Consider the following 27679-nt stretch of genomic DNA (forward strand, 5'->3'; position numbering starts at 1 on the left):
CTCTCTCGACGCTGCTCCCTCTCCCTCTCCCTCTCCCTGGCGGGCCGAGGCCTGGTGATGTAGATCTTGTTCTCCTCCTTCCTGTTTCCAGCCAGCTTGTTGTTGTGGGCGTTGTTGTTCTTGTCATAGGGATTGTTGCTGTGGGCGGAGTTGCTGAGGATCTGCTTGGCACGGCTGGCAAGGGCAGAGAGGGAGGACTTTTGGGGGAAAAGGAGCGAAGACTTGCTCAGTTTAGGCGGAGTCTCAGCTCCTTTCTCTCCTCCTCCTCCTCCTCCTCCTCTTCCTCCTCCACCACCTGTTCCTCCTCCTTTCCTGCCAGGGCCCTGCTCTACAGGACCAGTGTGGATCCAGGACAGGGAGCGGCCCCGGACCACACTGTCAGTATCAGGCTCAGGCAGTCTGGGTTGAGGCTCGTCGAGTCCCTTTCTTGAATCCTGTCTAATGCTCCCTCTTGTGTGATCTCGTCCCCAGTCTCTGTCCGATTCCCTACCCATCTGTCCATCTCTGTGCAGAAAGTGTCTCCTTTCTCTGCGGCGGATGATATGATTGTTGACTGCTCCCTCCTCATCATCATCGGGGTCCACCTCCTCTTCCTCCCCCTCTCTGCCGGCCGGTGTGGGCCCGGGCTTTGAGTGCTGATGGGAGGGGTTGGAGGTGTGGCTGGTCAGGCTGGGATGAGAGGGCTTCTTGGGCGACTGTGTGCCAACGATCTCTGCCTCGTCCTCGCCTTCGACCACCTCCTCTTCCTCTAGGAAATCTGCAGGCAAACACAAAGAGCGTCGAGTGTGTGTACGTGTGTGTGTGTATATATATGTGTGTGTCCTGTGTGTATGCAGGAGTGTGTGTTTTTTTCATTATTAGTTACCATCTGGATTGGGGAAGAAGAACGGTCTGTCATCTTCCTCCTCATCCATCTTCATATATTTGTAGAAGCCAAATCTGGCACACACACACACACACACACACACACACACACACACACACACACACACACACACACAGAGCAAGAGCCACATGCATTAACAGAAGGCTGAAGTTTCAATGTGTATTCAAATTGCCATCGAACTCACAGACACTCAGTAACAACAGTTATTCTGTATAATAAGTGTATTCACTTATATACAGACAGAGACAAATGTTCCCTTCGCTCTCTGATAGATAAAAACAATAATGTCCTTACTTTTCTAGGTAGATAGGAGACTCTCTGTAGAAACACTTGTTCTCTCGCTCCATGTGGGTGAGACGTGTGAAGTCATTGGGGTAGACAAAGGATAGATAAACCTGAAGAAAAGCACAATGTCAATCAAAGATGAAATAATGCGAGAAAACACAGATAATTCTCATTTAGCAGTATTCTACTGGGACTGCATTCATTTAATTAATATCAGCCACTTGCTCTACATTACACTGCGTTTTCTTACAGTGGTTCCTGTCAAATCTAAAATGGATTTGTTTTCGTGGCTCTCGTTTCCAGCTCGTCACTTGTCTCTGGAGTTGCTGCAGTAACTCCTGTTGGCCTACAGAGGGAAGCAGCGCTCAACACTACCTGCCACCTGCTTCATTAATGTGTTTTTCATACAAAGGGAGAGATGCGGTGTTAATGTCCAAACCGGCATGGACTGAGCTTCTCTGCTTCTTTGTTCTCTGTCCAGTTGATCTGAACGTGAGGGACTACTTTTTCAGCAAATTAGATGACGACTGCTTTAACGGGATGCACTGATAACCCCACAGATATCATCTTAGCACAAACCGCCAATTAAAACACAGACAAAAACATCATCATGCATCTTGAGTGGCATGTCTTTTTACAAACCCAGAGGAATGGTGATTGAAGGGAGACTTACAAACTGCAGGCCCTGATATCTAGCGATGGGAAAATCTTTGACCACGTAGGTTGGCGAGTAGAGACAGGCCGGCAGAACGTTTTCCAGGCGGGAGGGGTCGATCATAGGAGCTGAGGAGAGAGACAGAGAGAGACAAAGAGGAGGCAAACATCTCAGAGATTGGACAAACAAATATGTATATGGAAACTTAAGAGACAGAAAGCTGGGAGATATTTGGGGCAATGACAGAAAAAAGGAGGAAAACGCACGAAAGAATGAGACACAGCCAGCAAGATGAAATGACAGTGCGAATCCAGCTACACTGGACTGTGAGCCAGACAATCAGCCAGACACTCAATCAGACAATCAGAGAAAATCAAGATGAGGAGAGGAAAAGGGGGGGATAGCGTGAGATGATGACCGGCAGATTTACTGCTGTAGAAGGTGTCCCTGGGGTCCGGCTTCAGCATATCCGCTCCGTGCTGCATGATGCTGCTGCCTCCTTCCACACCCTGGGGCTGAGACTCCTCAGGGAGACGGATGTGACTGGCCAAGGTCTGGGGGATGTGGTCCACACTGTTCATCTTCAAACTGGACTCATCTGAGAAATACAGAGAGAGAGAGAGAGAGAGAGAGAGAGAGAGAGAGAGAGAGAGAGAGAGAGAGAGAGAGAGAAAGAGATAGTATTCTCTGTTTTGATCATCATGTGATTATCTAGTGACGGACAAATTTGATGTTAGCTGTTGGAAAATATCATGCACATTATCTGTGTCGCATCATCATAAATCCTTACCAACCATGAAAAGGTGGAGGAAGGGGAGAGAAGAGACAAACAGAGAGGCAGAGAGGAAAGAAACAAAAGAAGCGAAGGGAGAGGAGGAGAGCAGGAGCAAAAGCTGAAGTGTGCAGATCAGGAAAAAAGTTGGAAGAAAAACAAAAACAGAGCAGAGGAGAGTCATAATTATACCAATCGATATCAGGGAAGGAGGAGAGAGCATGTGTGATTAATGGCATGTCAAGAGCAAGGCCTGATGGGAGAAATGTTTTATAATTAACAGGGCGGTCAGCATCATTTTTATCCTCCAGTGTGTGTGTGTGTGTGTGTGTGTGTGTGTCTTTTTGTGTGTGCACATGCTACACGGAGTAAGCCATTTTTTTTTATATATCTAACAATGAGACATTTGTTGATCACATACCTGGTTTCCACTACACACAAACCACCGGCAAGACTCTAACTATCTGCGTTACTGAAATCTTCCCAGCAGAACAACAAAACTCTTTTTTGTTATTCTGTTGTGTGTGTGTGTGTGTGTGTGTGTGTGTGTGTGTGTGTGTGTGTGTGTGTGTGTGTATTTGTAAATCCATTAACAGCTGTGTTGGGCTTTTATGTGAGTTTTCACTGACTTCCGAACTGTCTTAAAAGAAATATACTCACAGCAATTACCAGACGTATTTAGCTTGAACCCATGAGAAATTATATTGGAGCTGTGATGAATATTCCTATAAATTAGAATGTCAAGTAATGCACAATGAACAATTATGCTGGCATAATAAACGATTATTTCATTTGTCATAAAAAACTAACAAAAAAACAATACAGAGTTAAACAGTTGAACAAATGCACTCTGCCAGTTTGGTGCAATTATTCCTGGTTTTCCAGAGACTAAAAAGTTAGTTAGTTATAATTTCTCAACATCTCTTAGCATCCAGCTTCAATGTTACGCAAATCAAGTTGTTGAAGTGATGAGACTGAAGCTTTTACTTAAGTATTAGTAAATGATATGCTCTTATCAAGTGCTACAACTGTTGAACACACAATGATGTTAATTAAAATCCAATCAGAGACCTAATTAAACCGAATAACACAGAATATCTTTGGACAAGCCACAAAATGTTTTTTTTTTTTTCCTCTGCCAAACAGGTATGAATATTTAACATTTTCTACAGTGACAAAAGGGAGAAAAAGCAGCGAGGGGAGAGAGTCAGACGAGATCCTCCTCTGTCGTAGCTGGTCCTAAACAAGAAGGCAGCATTTGGCACACATCCAGCGAACACTGCAGCTTTGCTCAAAATGACAGCTCCACACATCATTTTCTGTGCGGCTGGCATTTTCCCCTGTTAACGATACTGAATCCCTGTGACACACTGCTATTCTTGGAGCTACAGAGGTTAGACATCCACTCAGAAGCTAGAGCTCTCATCTCTGCTACCAATGACATCTATAGAGAAAAACAGAGCATCCATTAGGTTCTGTATCTCCTCTTTGGCCTCACCTACAGAAGATATGCCATGCTGAGACAATGAATGTGAGTTTGATAAGAGAGAAAGAAGGGCTGATTCTGTGATCATTACCAGACTAAACTAATGAAGTTGCTTTTTTTTTTTTTATAGCATCATTTCCTCTTTCACACCGCTGACAAAAAGACTATATTTCACTATATATGCTTTACGCTTCTTAGCCACAAAACTTATAACTGCATTTTTATAGATTTATGATGACATTTGTTTTCTTTCCAAGATGAGATGACAGAGTAGCCTCCCATGCAAGGTAGAATATTAGCAGGGCAGAGTCACTCTTACCTGTGTACAGGGAGATGTAGGCTGAGTCTATCACTTCATATTTCAGACCGGGGAGGAATGGACGCCACTGTGTGTGAAAGCACAGAGGGAGAGAAAAGGGATTGAGTGAGAAGAGAAAACCAAATGCAAACATGTGGAAAGTATAAGGTGACCATGACAACTGTGACACGACTGTGATATTAATCTCAACACCATCACAGGATCGATCTGATGCTGGGTTGTTTCTTTTTTTGTATAAACACACTTAACCAGACAAAGATGGGAAAACAGAAAAAAAATCTGTGGCACATGAGTAGAGAACAGGAAAAGTGAAGCTGTAAAGGGGAAGGAAGGAAAGAAGGAAGGAAGGAAGGAAGGAAGGAAGGAAGGGACAAATGTGCAAACAAGAGCAAAAGAAAAAAAAAAAGGGAGAGCGAGAACAGAGCCGTAGGAATAAAACGCTGACAAGTAGGTGTAAAAAAGGAAGGTCTAGTAATGACCTGAAAACAGAGAGAGGCATGGAGAGGGAAATAAAGAGAGGGAGTGAGAAAGAGAGAGAGAGAGAGAGAGACAAGCTACAATTCTTTTAAATAGATTTCACAATTACCACGTCACTTCTGGTTACCCAGGATTTAATCACAGGAGACAGGTCATTTTCCAACCCTCAGGTTGAGAATACAAATATAAACACCCTCCTCGGGCTCATTCAAATGCCTCCACATGTGTATGCAAAACACACACACACACACACACACACACACACTCACTCACACACTCACACACTCAGTTACAGTTTTAGATTTTGTTGCAATCCACATCTTGTCATTCATGTAGCACTAATAGGCACAACAACTGCTGATATGTAAAAGCCAAAATCTATCATTTATTATACTATTCTGTGTTACTCCTTCACACCCAGTGCCGCCACATTAATACAGAAGCACACATATCCATGCAAGTGCACTAGAAAAGACAACAAACAAGGACACGGTGCGACATCATGCTGAGCAGCAGCGGGGAGCAGCTCAGCAGGCCACCGACCGCTTCAACACTGTGTCATTATTTCAGGGTGGTTGTCCTCAAGGTCAAATCAGAAGGCTGTCACAGCCTGACTCAAGGGAAGGACAAAAAACATACGAGTTTTAACTGAAAAGGTTTAGTTTTACCCAACTAAAAGCAACAATTAAAAATAACTGTATTACAGACGAGTTCAAATGTAGCAACAGCAGCGGATGAATGAATGATGAATGAACAAGTCGTGAGAGGAGAGAGATGGAAACACTGGATGATTGACAGTAGATTCTACAGTACAGCAGGCTGTCAGACAAAGTGGGCAGAATCTGCCATTTTCACAGCCGACTTTTTGACTTGTAGTAGGAAAAACCCAGGTGTTACAATAATAACATCTCCTGTTCTATTCAAGGGTCCCAGACAGTAATCCATGACAGTGTGACGCTGAACCAGAATGCACAGCGCCAGGACCCTGAAACTGAAGCAGCTAAATGTAATTCAAAAATGTCATCTGTGAAAGTAAGGCCTGATGACCCTTGACTCTTGCCTCCAGGATCCGACAGTGTGAGAATTGAGAAAGTGTGGAGGCCTTTCAACTGATCCTACTTACTTAAAAAACATCACACAGTTTTGTGTGAAAGTTTGTTCTTGACCTTGGAAGCAAAGGTTTGACAAAAAAACAAAAAAACAACAAAAAAGTGTCACAGTTCAGGCTGCATTGCTGCAAAGAGAAATGCAACTCCTGATGGCAAAATGCAATTGAAGCATGATTTTGTTAAATTCAAAATGAGACTCGATGCCAGTTAATGTGTTTCAGCTGCCTGTGTGCATATAGGCAGAGGGTCATCACAGGATCCATCATTTTCAAGGCTCACTGGAGCTCAACACTCTGCTGCTGTCACATCAGCCTTAAGTGCACAGGAGACACACACAGACATAAACAGTTGAAATACTGCATGTGCACCTGTGTGGCCTAATTTACAGCCTCGTGGGAGTTTCATTGTCTGGCCCCATAGATTCCCTGATTAATTCCTCCATGGGAGGCATTGAGCTGGTGTGGATCTAGATGTGTGTTTGTGTGCACATCCTATATGTGTGGGGTCTACGCACAGTATTTGTGGTGTATGTGTGAATGTGGGTGTGTGTGTTCTCTGCGTGTGCGGGTGCGTCTTCTGTGGAATAGTGTTGACAGGAGAAGCAGGAAGAGGCAGAGGCCTGCAGAGGAAACAGAATCAATATCCAAGGGGAAATAATAAAAAGTAGCAATCGTAGAGCAAAATGGCAACAGGCAGCCAGCAGGTTGGTTTCATCGCGTTTCCATCATGCCTGGACCACCCACTGACATGTGAGGGTTTGATACTGTTTTCAATCAGTGTTACTCCAGCTCATAGGGGACGGTTTGATGCCCACTGGAGTGACACACACATTTTTGCACTTTCACTCCAGCTTACACACATACACACACACACACACAGGTTATTGTTTATCCCTTGATGATCAGGAGTTTATTGCTTTTGAGAGAGCGAAGTGCTGTTGTGTTTGTTTCCTTCAATTCAATCGGCTGCTCCCAAAGCCTGAGGCCCTATGGATATGAAGCTATTTTGTTAGTGTGACACATAAGAGGTAATGACATAATGAAATTGTCTGACCTTTCCCAAGTTTATGTAAAAGTCAATTCCGATTCGAGGTCCAGTAAGATTAACGGAAAGTAAACACTTCCAGTGAGTAGTTTCACAGTCCTGTCCTGAATTTTAAAGGGACAGTTTTTTTTGTCTGTATATTGCCACTATATATTTTTTTTTAATACTGTAAGCAGTGGCTCCTTTCACCATTCAAAACCACCCGACACAGTATCTCCCAATGAATCATGGAATTTACAGTGAAGTGAAGATGGAATAAAGGTCAATACAGCAATAACACAGAGGAGGAAAGATGTTTCTGTTTCCTTGAATCTGACAGCTTCAACTGGGCAAGGGCTGTCCAGCTGTTGTCCATGTCTATTTGTTCAGTAGAGGACTAAGAGGTGTGCTTTCTACCTGTGTTCTCTGTCTTAATCACACACACACATACACACACACACACGCACCTGGCTTCAGGCCTAAACGGGTAGAGTGGTAAACGGAGCAAAGTCAGTGGCAGAGACGACAGCAGAACAAGACAGATGTTAACAAGCCTGACAACACCTGTAAAAGGCAAGAACAGCCCGTGACTACATTGCTGTTGTTACGTTTTCTTTTAATCTTCATTTATACAGGGTAGGTTTGATGAGCTTGCATGGTCATTAGACAGTAGAGCGGCACTCCGTGTACAGTTACACTGATTTTGTGAAGGCAGGAAAATCCGGAAAGTATATGATAGTTATTAGGTTCATCGCAATTTCCACATGAGCCTATTTTCAAATGTTGGGGATTATGCAAGATTGAAAGATATAACTGGCAATTGAACATTTTTCTGATTGATAAGAAATGCAATGAAAAGACCAGTGGAAAAAAAGTGAACAAACAATTTACTGCAGTAATAAGTATTTCATGTGTAGCTGATAGAGCTCTACTATTGTCCACAAACTATTAAAAACATATAGTGGGTGCAAGTCTGAGACCATTTTCCAGATTTCTGAACTACATAGCTGCACTGGATGACATGTTTCAAGACGGCCACTGTTATTTATTTTGAGTCAGCGCCACACACGCCGTCCTGCTGCCCCCAAATACTCACTAGAGCACCAAATCCATCGCTGAAAATAGATCCCAAAAAAAGGCTATGTGTCTATGTCTATAACTGTTTCAGTAACATTTGCTAAGAGATACAGTCACCATCTGTTTTAAAAAAATAACTTACCCTTTGTTGAAAATACAACTATGTATTTGTGACTGACCTTTACAAATATGCGTCTTCTGTAGCAATGACTGGGCCTGGAGCTGAGTGCCGTAGAGAAGATAGGGAAATTGGAAAGCAATGACACACATGGAATAATGCAGTGCAGTTTTGGTCTTTTAATTAGATTCACTGGCAATAGATAGAACACGGAAAACACAGGCCTTATCCTTTAAAGATACGTTATGTAACATACATATGCAGTATGATCCAAGTTGTTTAAGTGAGACAAATGAGCTGGAGAAATAGGCCAAAGCTAGATCAGGGACAGAATAATGGTAAATACTACTTCTGGAAGGCTTGTTTGTTAGTGTTTATGTGTCTTTTGTTAACTACTTGAGGTTATCATTTAGTCGTGGTGAGCCCATAGAGAGAGGAGAAACAGAGGGAAGGGAAGACAAAGACACACGAGATAATGAGTGAAAAAGACTGCAGCGAATGGGCTCCAGTGTGGCCATGAGATAAAAATCTCCTAAATCCTGAAAAGACTTTGGGGCTTCCAGTCGAGAGCCTTGCACAGTTTGACACATATGGCTCAATTTTGACAGGATGTTTTCTTGTAAATCCTTCTCAAATACACAATGTGATTGATCTCTGTGGATGTGACCATTAGAAAGTTCACATGAAGTCCACTAAATACCGTGGCAACCATGTCACAGCCAAGGTACAAAACAATCACAGGACACAAATAGAGTGGAGGTTATTACTGGGATGGAAACGCTAACACTTCACACTACTGACAGGCTAATTAAAAAGCCTCATAATCTGGCTGTGATCACTCATTCTGAGTTTGTATGAAAAGGATGAAGGTGGCGCAAGTGCTCTCAGCGACCTGTCCTTGTGATCCTGTTGTCACACAAGTGTTCGGCCTGCAGAAGACGGTGACTTCATTGAGTATGACATGTTGCTAACAGGCCAAGAATTATGTCCTGCAGTTGTGGTGCAAAAAAAGGCAAAGTGACGGCTAACAAGTACAAGAAAGCACATACTAATAACCTTTAAGTGTTTGTCCACAGCTTGGTTAGGTTTAGAGGAAAGTGGCACCTTTCATTCAATTTTCATTTCCCTATAAACTGCAAATTAATGTATGTAGCAACAAGCAACGACCCCTCAACTAGTACTGTAATATTTACAGACGTGTTAAATATCTTCAGTGTAATCATACTCAGAGGTGCAGTATATCTACTGCTTTAGTAACCAACATTAACTGAGTTATTAAAGGAACAGTATGACATCTTGGAATATACACTTATTTGCTTTCTTGCAAATAATCGTATTTCCCAGATGGGATGAGAAGATGAGACAATGGCTTATAAAGATAACTACTAAACAGAATTCTTTGGCAAAACAGTCAAACCCTGGAAGACTACTGGCACAGATGAAGCTTATTTTACAAGAATAAACCGTACTCTGAGAAAGTACTTTTGTTAGACAAAGCTGACCAGTCGCGCCATTGTTTAATACATGACTTTAAATTTTAACGATATATTTTTTTTCCTCAAGAATAGGAATAAATAATACATGCGATGACAAGAAATGACAAGACACAGTTCCATTTGCTGATGGGATGCAAGACAAGGTATGATAGCTCTGGTAGGAGGAGAAACAAAGCATGAGCGTTAACACCGCCACTAATGGAAAATCTGTAGCATGGAGCTATGGTGCTGCCCACTGACAGGCGCCTGGCAGCAGCGCATCAAGGAGAGACTCCTGACAGGCTCTGAACAGATACCTGCCTGAACAGAGCGCAGAGGACTGGTGGTGTTTTGATGCTTTGCTGATACTGTTGTAGAAGCCTCACACAATGAAAGTTGACAAGGAAGCAGACAGTGGAAGAAGAGCTGAAAAAGCACCTAACTAAAATAAAACACTAACCAAAAACTACAGCACGGCAACAATGATACACAGCAAAGCTCCTGACTGATTATGCTCTCATTTCAATTGACAACTAAACAGAACTAAACACTTACATGCTGGAGGATAAATGCCACTATCCATTCCCTGTCGCACTGACATGAAAACAGTGGCTTGTTTTTTCATGTCATATCATGTCTTGCCTGGGGACAAAGGAACAATATTCAAAGGGAGATGAGGAGGTGGATACAGAGACGGGGTGTTTGATTTTCTATGTTGAATTATACATTAGCCAAAGTCTCTCAGACCAGACATTTCAGAAAGACAAATGAGTCCAATATCCATAGCAATTACAGGCACGTCATAGTCAGTGGGACTACAGAGACGCCCTATGTGCTCTGAGTGGAAACTAGTTAGTCACACTGACACTCTCGCTAGATCCAACATATATGACAGAAAGTCCAAGCACGCTTCTTAAAATTCCACGTGTTTGCTCTGCTGCCACATATGATGAGGACAGGCAGGTACTTTGGTCAACACAATGCTTACAGGAAAAAGAGATAACACAGGAACAACCAGCCTGACTTGAATACAAATAGAGGTAAAACACAGACAAAACAAATCAGTGGTTATAGTCTAAGTGAGTGTGACAGCACAGACCTGACTGGATATGTTTAAACTGCTTTCAGATGGTAAAACACATTATCAGAACGTAATCTCGGAATATGCTAGCATCAGAGTGCCTGTAAGCTCACGTTACTTGACAACTTATCGAATGAGAATGCAAATCAAAAAGTACAACAAACTCGAAAACTCTGTAGCGAACAGACAAGGTTAAAAAAAAAAAACCTGTGTGGTCTCAGGGTATCTTCTAACAGAAATATGTCATACAGAGATACTGCTCCACGCTCGAGGCTAAAAAAACTTAATGCACTACTTAAGACACAATGAGTGTGGGTGATGGGACACTATATAGCTTCCTTTTTAGTGTTATGCCATGTGTGCGGTGGTGCTCTTGGGGATGTGTCTGATCAAATCTGCACGATGAGAAGAGGAAGTGTTGGCACGAAGGACAGGAAGCGAGATACGAACATCAGTTCTGCTAACGGCTTTAAATCCCCCGAGGGCTTAAAAAAGCGCAAGTTCTCACATAAATGGTTTTGAGAATGAGAAGAACATGAAGAAGAATAATTAGTTTTATGATGTGATCTTCTTGATTATGGGAAGCGATTCCCACTGAGAGATTATGGGCATGTCTTGCACTTTTCATCATGCTCATAAAGAGAGGGACAGCCTGGATGATAACCCTGCAATCGTTGCAGCTATTTTACTATTGACTGGCATTGATGTTGCCCTCTAGAGGATAAAAGGACAAAGAACAAGCCGTTAAAACAATGGTTAAAGAAAGACAAGGGCAAAATGAAACACAACACAGAGTTCAGTTTAATGTAGGATCCTAAGATGTGTTTAAAAATGTAAAATTAAAGAAAGACGTAATTTATGGGACGAGAAAAGCACACATGTGCATGGTGATGATAAAGAGCAAAGTTAATGAGACAAAAAGTACCAAAAGAAAAAAAGTGTTTGAAAAGCTAAAGAGAAAGTGAACTGAGGCAGAAAAAACAGCTCCATATGTTTGAAAGGTGGGAACTAGAGTCAACCCTAAAAGGTGTTGAAGTGGTAAAAAAACCTGAGAGAAATCTAATTTATTTCCACAGTATAAAGACACACACAATATACTTTAACAGCTGGCTCCAGGTCGCACGGACCACTACTGATTTATATTGAGGAGGGAAGGCGCAAGGCAGCTGTTGAGGGGCCTGCGTGTGCACGCGTTGCACCCATGAGTCTGCGGCGGTAGACGTGTGTGTGCAAGTGTGTGCACGCATGGGTGTGCGTATGAACTGGTGGGCAGTTTGAGACTTGGCCTGGCAGGGGTGATAAAACGGGGGTCGTTAAAATCCTGCATTTAAATCCCACACCCCTGCCTCTCCATTAACTTGCCATCACTAATTAAGGCATGACTTTCTTCTCTTCTTCCTCTCACTCTCCCTCCTCCTCCTCCTCCTCTCAATCATGCCCTTTAATTGCCGACACTTTCCTTCATTCTGTCACAAGGCTAGCAAGAGACATTTTCCATTAGGCCAGTGGAAAGGCCCCGTCTTTCACTGAGAAAGATCCAGATGGCGTATATGAGAAACTTAATGAAACTACCTGCTCACTAAATCTTCTTTCATCTCACGTAATCCATTAAAAAACAAAACAAACAGTCATCACTCTAAAGAGAGTTTATGTGAAGTTAACTGAGGCAAAACACTGAGGTAGAGGGCAGACTGTAGTGGAAAAGGTTCGGTCAGAGTGCAGGTCTGGTAACTTGCCCGCTCGTCCTAACAACTCCACAGTCTCCTCATTCACTGGCCTGCTGTCCGTACATACAAATACACTTGTTTCCATCCCCTTAGGGAAAGCACGGCGTATTCCGAACCTGTTTTTTCCCGTCTCTAATGCTGTTTATGTTCCGCCTTCCTGTGGCCATTCTCCCTAATTCCTTCACACAATGGAAAAGAAAGGGGCCAACACGGTGAGAACAAGGCTTCTCTTTCCTATTTTTTTTTTTGCCAAAAGGTAACTTTCGGACTGATATCTTATGTTTACTCCCCTCTCGTTTCTTTATAACAAACAAATACATTCCCAAAGGAACAGCCCACCTTTGACCATACAATCATAGCTTGGCACTGAACACAGAAGAAAGAGCTGTGAATCCACACTATCTGCTCTTTAACAAATGAGTGCCTGGGTTTCTGCGGATTTATGTGAGCCCTGGGCTTATGCTGTTGTGGGCTGGTCACGGTAAATCTGCTATTTTTGTCAAGGTGTGAAATGTATTCCGCTGTTAAATCACACACAGGGGCCTTACTAAGATAGCGTACCATACACACCACACACACACACACACATTCCTGCTCACAATCTTGATTTGCTGCATGACTTTTATACACTTCATTAAATTGTTTCTACCAGTACAAACCCACTTTGATGGCCTCATGGGTAGTTGGCTGAGGTGGGGGAGGTGGAGACAGAGAGAAAGAGACAGAGAGAGAGATGGATATCCACATGACCTTGATTTGCTCGTACACATGATCACACGAACAGTTTTCTGGATGACTCGCGGAGTCTGTGGGGAAGTTGATGATTTGAATGAAAAGAATAGCACGAGGTAGCGAGAGCAGAAATACTTCATATAAAAGCCTCCAGAACAAACTCTGTATATATTCTCCTCCACACTCCTGCCCCATTTCTTCCCTCCTCCTTATTCCCTCTCCTCTCCTCCTTTTTGGCGGCTGTGTGAATTCAACCTTTGTCCTTAGATGAAGCCGGTGAGCTCTGATTAAGAGACCAAGACCTTCAGTCTGAAGGCCATAAATCTTACCTGCAAGTGCAACAGAGTTGTGTTATCCTTTTTTTTTTTTAGCATTTCCTCCCTTTTCCTCTATTTGGAATGGGCAATTCTCCATGCTAGCTTTCGTTGTCCTCCTATGGAGGTTTTAGACAGCTAAATATCTCCTTTAATACATATGGAGAAAAAAAGAAACAACATACTCATGTGTTTCTAAAACTGCTTTAATCCACATTTGTATATTCACAATGGAAATAATTCATGACAAGAATTACCACTAAGTTTAAAGTTCCCCTCAGAACTATGGAGCATTTTACTATCTTTCAGTTTATTGTTTTGGTCTTGTGGCGCACAATTTTACTTTTGTCACTCTAATCAACCCTGTTTTCAGCCCTACAAGGGAGCCATTTCTTGGCCAAAAATCTCTGATTACCTCCTGTACACCACCAGCCCCGCATGAATTTTAATGTCGCTCCACATCTGCTGTATATGTAAATAGGCAACTGCTTGCTAACAGGTTAGCCATATCAACTTCCTACTGTGATAATATGTCAGTTAACGCAGATTTAAGGCTTACCCCCCCCCCCCATTCCCTCTGCCCTGCACACAGATGCTCAACCAACCAGCAGGACTCATTAGTCCGACATCAAGGACATAATAACAGTGTATCCTCTCAGCTTTTATTGCATCATATCTCACCAACTCAGTCTGTTTGTCCTATCCAGAGGCTCTCCACATAAAGGGGAAGGTATTTGTTTACCACTGGGATCTGGCTGTCATGGGCTGTAATTTATTAGTCACACTTGCACATCATCAGCAGAATATTCATAACACACCCACATCAACAACCCACAACGCAGCAACTGTATAGCACTTGGGGGACCTACCACTAACGGGACATTTCATACCGCCCGTGTGAAACTTCAGAGAAACCATTGCCATGGGTACTTTCCACCTGACTGTGCCAATTTACCGATATTAAAATAGACTAGAGGTGCCAAGTGTCAGTGTGGCGTGGTTGTAAAGTAGCTGGTTTTCTCATACATCCAAATGCAGAGAGTCCTCAGCCTGCATCTCATTTCTCATCGAGTTCATGTATGATCATCCTGGCACCACGCAGCTATCGAGTTCAGCATGGAGCTTCTGCATCCGCCTGTCAAACCCTCTCTTGAAACCGGCATCCAGAAGCAGCCGATCTGAGCTGAACACAACAGACTGGATGTTGGAGAGACTAGAGAAACATAGAAAAGACTATGGCGGAAAAGCTGAGAAATGTAGCCACGGATAAGGAGGGGTAAAGTGATGAGCTGGGCTTGTAAAAACATGGTGAAAAATATATGACAGGAGATTACATGTATAAGACCCAGGAATAAACTAACAATAACTAACAGGAAGACAGAAATATGAGTAGAGAAAATGAGCCAGAGGCAGAGACAGAGGTTTTGGGGGGATCAAGACAGAATGAGAAAGAAGTAAAAAATCATTAACCTTGAGGGTGCAAAAAATGACAATGAAGTTCTGTGCTCCAGCATCACTACTGCTGCTCTGCTGATGATGATGGTCACCATGATGACAATAACCCGGGGCTTATTAACAGATTCATTCAATACACACACCAGCGATCTCTTTTTTTATCATTTGCCCTCCCACTCAAAGTACATGCTCCCACAAGGCGTGTGGTCTCTCGTACAAAACTTCATCTCGAAATTAAGCCCCACTCATCTCCGCGCTTTCGCCTGAGGTGCATTATACCACTGCTGAGAGAGAAAGTGGTGCAGAGGAGTGAACAGTCCACTTACCCCAACCTCCACGTGATCCGAGCCCTTGTCATCCTGCTTGTGGAGGATCTCGAAGTAGTATCGTCTGGATGAGATCAGGCTGAAAGGAAACAAAGAGATAGTTATTGTTAGATATTGACACTGATGGAAAAAAAAGAATCTTTCTACAATAAGCCACTGCAGCTCCTTCTTCCTTAGGCTCTTTCTCAGTGACCAACACTTATGAGAACATACCAACAGTTACTGTGTGGAGCCCTCAAGAAATACAACAGTGTGCAATTTTTGGTCATAAAAAAACTTAAGGAATATCAGGATTTAATGAGACTGCAGTGGATTGAGGCAAACTGTTTGACTTAAAAAGCAAAAAATAGTTGTAAAACATATGTCAGTTGAACCTGGGCATAAACTGGTTAATCAGCTTAAAATATAACTCAGTGCTACAGGCAAGATGGCAAAAGAGCCAGCAGTGAGCCAGGATATTATCAGCCTCTGGTCCTGAATAAAACACTCCTTTTGAGACTGGGAGGAAGAAAAATCGATGCTCCACATAAATCAACATTTTTCACTTATACAAGCTCCACTATTTCTCGGGAACTCCTGGTTAGATGGAGTAAAGGTTCCCCACACTGATGAAATACACACACTGAGCGACAATGCTTTATTCTTATCAAAAACACATCCTGGATAATAAGGCAGCATCTGCTGCTGAATGAGAGACGCCCGAGCACTGCCCACACATCAGCTCTCAAAACACAGACATGCAGTCATCGAACAAACACACCCACATTGTGTGGCACCAAATAAAACCATTTTTTGTGTGTATACATGTACGGTACACATTACCAGTGTGTAAAGGCACAATTTGTTAAAGCAAGAATCTTTAATAGAAAAGCTGTTCTTATGTGGATAAAATGCTACTGTACCCTGGAAAATCCATCTCCTATAAATAATATCATGTTAATTCTGCAGCCTGGTAACGTGTAACAGTAACTAATGCTACTTTAGAGTCATTTGACTGCTCCATATTCATGTGCTCCGATCCATTATAGTATGTGATGGTTTTCTTTTTCTCTGTTCATTTTCTGTCTTTGCTTCCGTTTCCTGTGCCTTGTTTCTCTGTGATGTTCCCCTGCCTCTCTCCTGTCTCCTGTTTGTCTCCTGAAACAAACACAAACTCATCTTCTTTTGTTGAAATCTGTGTTTTGAATAGAAAATAGTCCCACAAAAACAGAAGATAATACGGAAGAAAGACATGCAAAGCAAGTCAACAGGAATACTTCTATTACCTGATGAATATCTTTGTTCTAGAAAATACGTGCAAGTGCATCTTTAAAATGTTTTAGTCTATATAATGCTATATAATCTATAGTCTATATAATCTTAAAGCTGCTTGTTTTGTCCAACCAACAGTGGAAAACCCAAAGAGAATGAATGATTGTTGCTGATTATTTTTTTGTCACTGAACTGATTGCTTAATGCACCAAGTAAGCACTACCAGACATTAATGCCTGGCCTTTCATGGTAAAGATTGCCAAATTCCAGTTAGGGGTGCAGACTTCCATTGCGGTGTATTTGTGAGTTTTTGTTGCGGATGTGGTTGACTTGAGTTGAAAGGGAAGGACACGGCCTGAAGGGGGACGGTCACGTGTTGCCCCCGCGCAAAAAAAATCATCCAGCTGCCCAGCGTTCTGTAACCAATAAATCACTGCAGGTGCAAGGGAGCAGTGACAGTGTGCTAAGGTCACTCTCTCATGAATAGGGAACATATCTCTGTGCAGCTGCTGAAACGGCACTCGGCAAACTTAAGTGGTACTTTCAGCTCGTGGCATCCCGCTTGCCCTTTCCCAAAATGATTCAAACCTAACGCCATCTCTAACCCCAGACTCTGAGCTGAGCCACACTTAAAGAAAGAAAATAATATCTGATTTTACATTCACTTCAGTCATTAGATTAGATTAGTTCAGATGAAACTTTAATGAACGTAATGATAATGTGGGGAAACTGAGTAATCAGAATTTTGTCAACCGGAGAACAGAGGGCAACATTATGTCTTTAATGAAGGATATGTATCACATGAAAATATTACTATAAGACAAAAAATAACTGGTTTTTAAAAAGAGGCAATTAAATATCGCTGTCCCAATCAGACAAAATAAAATTTTAGGTTGACATGTAACATCTCTCTTAACATCCTGAACTGAAACTGATATTTTTGGCAGTTTCAGCTTATCGAGTTCCTGTCCCTGAGCAGATGACGGTGGATGGTTTTAGGGAATATTAGTACATTTCCTGACCATTCATTAGGTTGTCTGTTTCAGACCATAATCTGACTCCATCTGGGGGATAATCTAATGTCGGAGCTGAGAGGACGCAGTCTGCCGCCACAGTGTTTCTGAGTCAAGCTGCCACTAAACCACAGACTGCACACTTCAAATAGATAACAGTCGCACAGATACGCACACAATACTCTCAAAATGCATCCTCGACATACTATTGTCTGTCAACATTTGAGGATGTCTTTTCTTCTAGCTCTCAGAAATTTAGAAACACACACAGAGAGCCTGGACTTCAGCGGTGAGAGATTGGCAGCTCGGCCAATAAAAACTTGTGTTTACCTGTTGTAAGATGCCAGATAAGACAATGCACACACACGCAGACACAAAAACAAACACACACACACACACACACACACACACACACACACACACACACACACACCACAGATAGCACACGTATCAACAGAGCAGAGTGAGATTGAAACAAACAAAAGGATCATAACACACGGAGATGGATAAACAGCTGAACATCAAGTCCTATTCACACACTTTTCTATTCTTCCATTTCTATTTCCTTTGGATTTTCACTTTGTGATTTGCCAGTTCAACAATTTCAGTTTTGGTCGTATGTAATTTAGTTCCACTGTTGAGGTGAGACAGTGTGAGTGAATGAGCCTGATACTTTTCCTTTAAAAAAAAAAAAAAAAAAAAAAAAACTTTGCATCATTTCTTTGTGTCTGTGTCTTGTTTTTGTTTTCAATTTGGCATGAACTAGACAGTTATTCTTTGGGAAAATAAAAGACATAAATTAATCATGATCGGTCCAAATATAGATATGGACAGATATGAGGAAGAGAGATGTGAAGGGGTATGTGAAATCTGAGGTGACTCTGTCCAAACGTCTTCTATGAAACTCTGGAGAGAAAGACGGAGGAAGAGAGAGACAAAACAAAGGAGCACAAAATAGGAAGGAAAGAGGTGTTTTGTTTTGCACTTGCATGAATGTGTGTGTGTGTGTGTGTGTGTGCGTGCGTGCGCGCAGACTGGTCACACCAGTCCTCTTGTGATGGATGACAAGGCGGGCTCTGGTTGAAAGAGATGAAGAGACAGAGAGACAGGCGGAAAGAAAGATGAAGGAGGAGCGATAAATAGCAAATGAACAGCAGAAACAGAGAGGGAATTATAAATGCTTTCTGTATCTTGAAAGGAAAAATACATTACAGTGAATATCACTGAGACATGATTTCATACAGAACGCCATGCCGGAGGAGGAGGGAGGAAAGAAAAAAAACCCATAAAGGAGCAAGTGAAGGGCAAATGAGAGCTGGAAGAGGAAAGAATAGCTATTAGTGTGTGACTCAGAGGATGAGTAGAGGACACAAAACAAGAGTCTAATTGCCTGACTAATTGGACTCTTTGTTTCCAGTTCCTCTTCTTTGGGCTGAACAGATAGAGACAGACAAAGGAGCTTGACTGGGCTGGATAACACAAGATGGGACTGTTGGAGCTAAACAATGTTGGGAGAGTATCATGGCTGCCCAAAGTCTGCTGGATCTGAAGTATGAAATATTTATTTGGCTTGAAAACGTATAGAGAGATATTTTTCCTGCTGAGAGACAAAGCCCCATTCACAGGCATCTCAAAGAAGAGATGGGGTTGTCTAAATAAATACACAAAAGCTTAGGTGCATAACACCCCGAAGATCGATCGACAGACAGGCTGACACACATTCTCTCACACACATACACACACACACACACACCCTCTATATGACTAACCTGGTTTGCAGTGAGCAGAGCTGAAGTGAAATCGAGACAGGATACTTTCTGCCCTTGGTAAATACAAGTCCATTCTCTCTTATTCATCCTTCATCACACTGTCTGTCTCCTATCTGCCCGCAGGCAACAGCAATTTCCTCATTCTACTTTCTTCCAGTATCTCCACTCTTCCTCCAACTCAATTTCTCATTAATGCTATCTGACTGTCAACCCCGTCCCCGTCTCTCTCTCCTTCTCTTGCCTTATTCCTCCCTCTCTAATACCCACAGGTGGCCTTTAAACAAAAGACTGCGCTCGGCGAGTGCTCTCCTCTCAATTACATTAATGATACCAGTGTTTAGAGCTGCCCCAAGGAGATGCACAAACTTCACTTTTCTCCCCTCGCAAACCTCTCCCCTCCTCACTCCATTTCTCATGCATTCCACTAATCCATCAGAGAGCTATCACGCTGCTCTTCCCTGCAGCCGCAATAAATCCTCTTTCTTCCATCGCCTCCCTCCGCTTCATCTCCCACCGCTCTCCTTCATCCACTGCTCTTTCTCCCTCTCTTCTCCTGTATCTTGTCCGTCGCTTCTCTGCAACGCTCCTCGCACTGTCTCTTCCCCCTCTATCCACCCTGTCCATTTCCTACATATGTAATTATCTAATATGGAGTTATAGCGTAAATACGTTAACTGTGCCTCCACTTCCCCCTTCTCCTCGCTTTGATATGGTGTTAACACTCCTACTGCTCTCTTAGTGGCCTGAATGCGTGGACATATGACGGAAAAAAAAAGAAAAAAAAAAAAAGAACATATTCAATATGAACAATAAACATACGCCCTTTTCATCACGCTCACATTGTATATCTTTATAGTGTCAACAAAAATGAACTGATCCTACTAACAAGTACTGCCTGTGTTGCCAAAGCCTCCATTGTCCAAAAACCTATGAGTGAGCCACAATGTTACACTGGTCGGAAAGTTCCTTTGTTACAACAAACATGGGAACTGTAGTTTACTTTGAGCCAATCCAACATGCAGTACACAGTCGTGGTGCCGTAAACACTCGCAAGTGCACCAAATGCCTCTTAATCCACAGCTGAAAATAGTCGAAAACAAATACACTATTTACTCCTATTTGAGTAGTGTTTGCTCAAATCCACAGAGCCGAGCTGTTTGATGAAACTGCTGGTTCTTTTTAAAAATGAAAGTATGTTTGTGCCCATTCTTTTAAGATTTACAGTGCATTTGGAAAGTGTTTACACCCCTTCAATTTTTTCACATTTTGTTATGTTGCAGCCTTATTCTAATAATAATAATATTAATAATTGTCCTCATCAATCTACAGAAAATAGCCCATAATGACAATACAAAAACCAGAATTTTAGTTTAATTTATCAAAAAGGAAAAACTGAAATATCACTTTGACATAAGTATTCAGACCCTTTGTTATGAAGTTGAAATTTAGCTCAGGTGCCTCCCTTTTCTCTTGAGATGTTTCCACACCTTGATTGGAATCCACCTGTGGTAAATTCAACTGACTGGACCTGATTTGTAAAGGCACACACCTGTCTATATAAGGTCTCACAGCTGACAATGCATATCAGAGCAAAAACCAAAACCATGAGGTGGAGGGAACTGTCTGCAGAGCTCAGGGACAGGATTGTGTCGAGGCACAGATCTGTTCCTGTTTCCGTTTCCTCTAAGAACTAAGCTGACCCTCCATCATCATTACTGTCTCTGATCGCGTCTGGCCAGAAGCAACCCTGTGACACGGGTTGGTCGTCCTCATGCATTACTGCCAATCAGATGTCCACTACCGCAGTCTTCAGCAGCTCAAGAAATGTGCATCAACACCCTGAAAGACATTCTGATTAAACATAAGCCTCCACACACAAGAACACACACACACACACACACACACCACACACACACACACACACACCACACACACACACACACACACACACACACACACACACACACACACACTCAAACATAGATTTGCGTCTCAGCGGGCTGCCATCACTCATAGAAACAGATGGCAGAGTGAAGGCGTGAGGGAGTAAAGTGGGACAGAGAAGTCATTGCACCTTGCTGGCAAAAAGCTTCATTATAATTCGATTGCTACACCAATTACCTTGAGTGGAGAGAAACATACAGGCCTGCACTCACACATAAGTGAATATATACATATAATGAGACAGTGCAGGTGCAACATTCAGCTCCTCTCCATGCTCAATCAGTATTCCTATGATGTCATGCGTACAAGTAGCATACTTCTCTCTCTAAATGCTCCTCGCCAGCTAATAGCCAGCAGTGCTTAAGTGATTCAATTATAGATACTGAGAGATCCCATACTGAAATAACTGGTCATTCTTCAGTAGGTTTCCCTCACTGTTGCTGGGAAAGGCACAGTCAACTCTATCCTTCCAACTGTTATTGGGATTTAGAGGTTTTCTGTAAAGTCATGTGTATAAAAAACAAATGGGAGCGACTTCAGTATGTATGTATCAAAGTAAAAGGGAAAGAAAGATGAAAAGGAAGAAGTGGAGAAAGTTAAGAGAGGGGAAAAAAGTAAGAAGGCATAAACTGCCAAATGAGTGTGTGCGCACACAAAAAGGAAGAACACACATCAACTCCCACGTGTCTGTGGAGGATTGGGCGTAAATGTCATTTACCGCAGTTTGTGAAGTGAACGCTGCTTCAAAATGCCAGCTGCGGCATCACAGATAACCTTGGAATCAGCTTCCGCCTTTCCTCCTCACCACACCACTGTCAAAGGTCTGCAGCAGCCATTTTTAATTTTAGTCATTACACCTGAAGGTGAAAACCTTGACACACCAGACCCTCGTGGTTAGAAACTCATCTACAGAGGCACATGCAGGTTAATGCTAAAACTTAAGACACAAAAAACGTTGTTTAATTGACTTGCGCTTGGCATTTTTGTGAACTTCAACCAGCCACGCTGATGAGATTCAGTCAGAGCTCATTACTTTCCAATATCTCTCAAACAATATTTCGTCTAATCTTCAATTGACTGTCAATCACATCCCAGTCGGAGCCGCTCAAAAGGCTCTGAAATACTTGACGTCAAGTGCGGTGTCAGACGAGCTCAGTATGCAACTCAGCACAGTTCAGTTTATAGAATTTTAGCAAATGTCAATCTCCACGGTGTTGTCTATACAGCCCGAGGCTCTGCTAGCTGTGTCAGAGAGTGGAGATAGTGTTGACGGGGTTATCTGGGTTCCTCATCTGACTACTTCACTGTCACTCATCAAGCTGCTGTGACAGTAACGAGCAGGCACAGCAAAGCTATCACTTCACAGTTTTGAGCAGAGGTGGAGACAGAGATTTAGACAGACCAAAAAAGGGGGCACTTTCAAATTGAGAAAAGTATTATTTTGAAAGTCACAACAGCAGATTCTAGCAGCATCAGAAGGAAGCGGTTTTTTGGAGCGTCTTACTTCTGATTCAGCCTATTTTCAGCGTTTTAAGGCTTGATTTTGATGACCCTGTTAAGTGGGGCAACAACTAATGATTATTTTCATTGTCAGTCTTCAGTCTTTTTCAGTCTCTAAGTGGATTGATTATTTAAACAGTAAAATGCAAGAAAATAGTGAATAATAGCTCACCAGAATTTTCAGTAGTCCAAAGTGGAGCAACGATCCAAAAAACAAAAGATATTTATTTTTAATGTGATTTAAACCGAAAATAGTAGCAATCCTCACATTCAATAAGCTGGAAGTGGCAAATGTTTGGTATTTGCACAGGGACTATATGGCTCTTCCTGCATTTCATGTGATGATAATATATAAACCCTCACAACATGGACAAGTTTTAATGAGATGGAGCCACAAAGGACTGAAGAAAGACAGTGACAGAGACAGCAAGAGGGACAAACACTCTCCATCTTCAAGTTTTATTCAGCAAACTTCAGAATTAGATCATAGGCAAAACTATTTCTCCTCTGTACACACACACACACACACACACACACACACACACAACACTGTGAGTCATTACCTCCAGGTGGTCATAGCCAGGTGGTGTGGATGACTACAAGATCTCCCTAACAGGTGTACTGGTCCAACTTTCCTGTCCATCCCATCTTTTCAAATTGCCACCTAGGACGAGCTTTCACACATCACAGCAACACGAAGGCCACGCCCCATTGCTGGAGACAAGCAGGCATTTGAGGAAAAGCATAATTTCTCACAATCTTGGACCAGACACCCCACACACACACACACACACACACACACACACACACACACACACACACACACACACACACACACACACACACACACACACACACACACACAGAAAGCCTTTACCCTTTCCTACCTCTTCCCCCTTTTACAGCTTTATATTGAATCAGACAGAGGGAGGAGGTCATAAAAATGAGCGAGAGACAGCGAGAGAGAGTGAAGGGCTGATGGGACAAATGTGGCAAAGTTGAGATGAGGGTAGCACACCAGAAAGCTCTAGATGCAGTCATCCAAGACGCAGAGTAATCACAGAGGGACTGCCAACTGGAGGGTGTTTAGATATTATACATATTGTATGTCGATGGCGTGCAGTGACTTTTACAGATAAGCAAGCAGAACTAACTACTGGTTAAATATAGATATGCGCATTGAATAAATATGTCTGTGAAAGCTTTCCTTGCAAAAAGAGTTATCAAAAGCCGCTCCACATTACACACTAACTCCTCGTCGTCACGCATGTTGACGAACGTGATTAGCGGTGTAATTTGCTCATTCACTAGCTGCTGCTAGCTCTTAACGCCTAGGAAGAAAAGACTGTTGAAGCAATTTCTAATGTGCAAGTACACTTTCTACACGCATCTGCGTATGTATATAATAATACATGTAACTGATCTCAGAACGGTGGAAGCTGAGTCTGTAGCTAGCATCATACTTTGTCAACGGGACATGGTCACACCCATGAAAACGACAGAATTGATAGATATGGCGGCTGCTAGTCTACCTAGCTTCCAGAGACAACAGCTTGCTGCGGCCACAAGGGGGGCAGTAAATTAGAAGATGATTGCAAACAGTCAATATCAGATCCTTTGTGGGACCGGGCGCTGTTCTGAGACGTAAGGCGAGATATTGCTTGTACTTCTGCATCGTGGTAATTGATGTCTATTTTTATCTTTAACTGGTCAAGCACTGCTGGCCTTGCTTGTCCTGAGGGCACGCCACTGTTGTACGTGGTGTACGTGTTTGAGTGTGTGAGTGTGTGTGAATTGTGTATGTGTGTGTTTGCTGGTTTCAGTAGCCTTCGACTGCATCACGCGGAGACCTCCAACAGGCGAGTGAAGTGTTTCTCGAGTGAACCCCTCAACAGCAATATGCCTCATTCCCTGACAATATGATTCAACCCTGCAGCAGCCATTAGTCACTGTTCACTCAGCTCTACTACATTCGGCCGTACAGCTCCAATGAACCGAGACGTATAAATACCCACAGTCCAAAGCGTGAAACAAGAAAGAAGAGAGAGGAGAAAAAAAAAACAAAAAAAAACAAACCTAACCTAGCTAGAGTGGGAGTGTCTGTTGTGTTTCATTCTGCTCTCCTCTGTTCAATTACTTTTCTGAAGGCTGCTCTCTGTTCGCTTGTGTTCTGCTCTGCACCATTCACCCCCATTCTTTTATACTCCATTTTACTTTGGCTTTGTCCCATTTCATCCTGTTCTGGTGCCCGATATGATAATAAGTAGAAACAGTGGCAGAGCTGAGAGCTGTTTTAAATTGCAGCTTTGATCAAGGCTGTGCGCACAACTTAACTGCGGTAGAATGGAGTCTGTAAATAGGCTCAAATGGCCCTGAACCTATTCTCCAAAAACAAATTGCACAAGTGGATCATGCTGCCAAGGGCTGGCTGTGGCATCACGTGTAATGACTAATAATTATCACCGATGCTTTCCGTCTATAAATTGAGTGTAATATTGTAGAAACACCTACTCCGTTTCACTTTGTTCAGTTATTTCTTTATTTTATCAGGCATACAAATGTTTCAAATTACCAGGTGATAAAATCTGTCTAATGACTGATTATTATTGCTGTACACACACACAAACACACACACACTCTGATGCAATTTCTCTTTTTAGAAAATAATGATCTAATGTCCTGTTCCGCACTGCTAATTTGCTCATTTCAATTCTATCCCATCTCATTTGAAGAATACCATTTCATGAATGCACGACGATTAATCCTGCTGCACACATAATTTGCCACGCTCAAGAGCACATCAGCGCAGCTATAAACAGGTCGAGTGTAATGGTGTGTGAGGGATGCATGTCGCACGGTGCGGCACGTGGGAACACGTGGAAAACGACAAGTAAACAGCTTTGGATTTGAGATGTTTCAATGAAGTCATTAGACGCAGGGAGGAATTTCAAATGGCATGCTACTTAAACAAACACATGCACATTAATTCACAGAGGCATGCATTTTTTCAAATATGTTATATGTTCCCTTTCGCAAGCCCACGCGCAGCAGCATCAAACCAGATTTTGCCTAATTATCTTAAGCTAGAGTTTCACGCAGTCTTTGACACATTTCCCCTGAAGCATGTGAAAATGTGTAGCTATACAATAAAGACAGATTTGACTTCAGTCATTAGCCTTATCCACCCCTAAACCTCGCAATTTTCCCAGCCGGTGCGTCTCTGCTGCACCATATTTCATGATGTGACAGAGGAATCACGAATCACTTCACACATCAACAATATTAAGATGTCAAGAACGTGCGCATATGTGTGCTCAGTAACGGGATTTTTGATTTCGTGTCAGATCTCCCACAGCTAAGGCATGTTCTCTGCACCAGCTGCCCTTGAGGTAGTCCAACTGCAGAAAACCATCCGGCAGTTTCTACGCAAACCCAAAACACATAAATACACAACCATCTCCCCCCAAAAAGGCAAAGTAACAGGCTACAGCGCAGGCGATGTCACGACCAAAGTTCTCCACTGCACAACCTTTATAATGTTCCTGCCATATTCTGCCTCCACGCTCGGCTACTCTGTTGTTGTCTTGTTATTGTCGGAGATCGCAGGACGCTTGTCAGACAGGAAGAGAAAACAGAAAAAAACTTTCCACCGCCTCCTCCTCCCCTGTCTCCTTCCTCTCCTACTTCATCTTTTGTCATCTTTCTGTGCTCCCTTGTAGTCTGGTGTGCCTGCTGTGCTAACCAGGCCCGGTTAATCCTACGCACAGACAGACAGAAACACTCGCCAACAGGTCCTGGCCTGGGTTCAGTCATTAATGAATTTTCATTCATTATATAAAGTGTGTGTGTGTGTGTGTGTGTGTGTGTGTGTGTGTGTGTGTGTGTGTGTGTGTGTGTGTTGTGTGTGTGTGTGTCAATTAGTAGCAAAAGAAGGCAGAATGTGCAACAGATGTATGGTTTTTAATGAGTGTTGAAGATTTCATTGTGGTTTTTATGCGTCTTAATAATCCTTCTCAGAATGACACATAATGATACATAAACATTTCTGATGAGACTTTGACACATAGTGAGACCTTGGAGCGACACAGTGAGTCAGAGTGAATTACCATCAATGTCACATTAATACTGCAATCGCAACAGAGGATGCATAGCACGTATAGTAAGCATGAGACACCTCCACTGACTGTTGTCTTGCATAGTTTGGACTTGATGTCTATGTGCATGACTTGTCTTGCACATAGACATGATTGTGTATGAACAGGCAGGATTTTTCATATAACAACAATTTTTCCTTTAATAGTCAGCAGTGAGAAAAACTCCAGGAGGAACATGTTTGGATGCATAGCTTTAATGCCTCATTTGATGCGGTTATTTTTATTTTGATGACACTGTGGAGTCGTGAGCATAAATTCAGGAGTATTCGGTTCAGTTTATTTTAGTTGAAAACTCAATTGCAGCTTGTGGGGAAAAAAAAGAAAACCTTTAAACACACATTAGACAAATTGGCAGTGGGATGTGCAGGATCAGGGCCTCTGAGCTGCGTGTGCGTGCGTGCATTGTATTTCAGTAAAATGTACTAAAACTAATATCAACTAGGGATTCAAAGACGGTGCTTAAATCACTCCAATATTCCACAGACAGTCTCATCCCACTGCACACCTACACCAAACAGACAGGTCCATTGACAGACCTGCTGCTGTCACCACTGCGCCAAAGCTCACCACTGATTCTATCTATCACCTAGTATGTTATCGTGTGTGTGCAAGTAACACTGAGCATGTCATTTATCGACATTAAGCAAGAATTGTATCATGATAATATGATCAGATTATGTCCCTGTTTCTGTTTACCGAATGAATCTTTCTGAATGGCGTCATGCACAGCA

The 27679-nt window shown here is 42.5% G+C and overlaps 1 protein-coding gene across 1 annotated transcript in view; it reads right to left on the bottom strand.

The window, feature by feature from the left end:
• Window positions 1-27679, bottom strand: part of b4galnt4 (beta-1,4-N-acetyl-galactosaminyltransferase 4) — a 126316-nt gene that overhangs the window by 6994 nt on the left and 91643 nt on the right. The window contains exons 8-15 of the mRNA XM_022754645.1: window positions 15318-15396; window positions 4404-4470; window positions 2257-2424; window positions 1845-1954; window positions 1181-1281; window positions 866-939; window positions 585-757; window positions 42-197 (exon numbers count right to left, since the gene is read on the bottom strand). Coding sequence (XP_022610366.1) covers window positions 42-197; window positions 585-757; window positions 866-939; window positions 1181-1281; window positions 1845-1954; window positions 2257-2424; window positions 4404-4470; window positions 15318-15396 — 928 coding nt within the window. The remainder of the gene's footprint in view (window positions 1-41; window positions 198-584; window positions 758-865; window positions 940-1180; window positions 1282-1844; window positions 1955-2256; window positions 2425-4403; window positions 4471-15317; window positions 15397-27679) is intronic.

This window comes from Seriola dumerili, unplaced genomic scaffold (genome assembly GCF_002260705.1).
Source record: "Seriola dumerili isolate Sdu_G_001 unplaced genomic scaffold, Sdu_1.0 BDQW01000219.1, whole genome shotgun sequence".
Taxonomy (NCBI): Eukaryota; Metazoa; Chordata; class Actinopteri; order Carangiformes; family Carangidae; genus Seriola; species Seriola dumerili.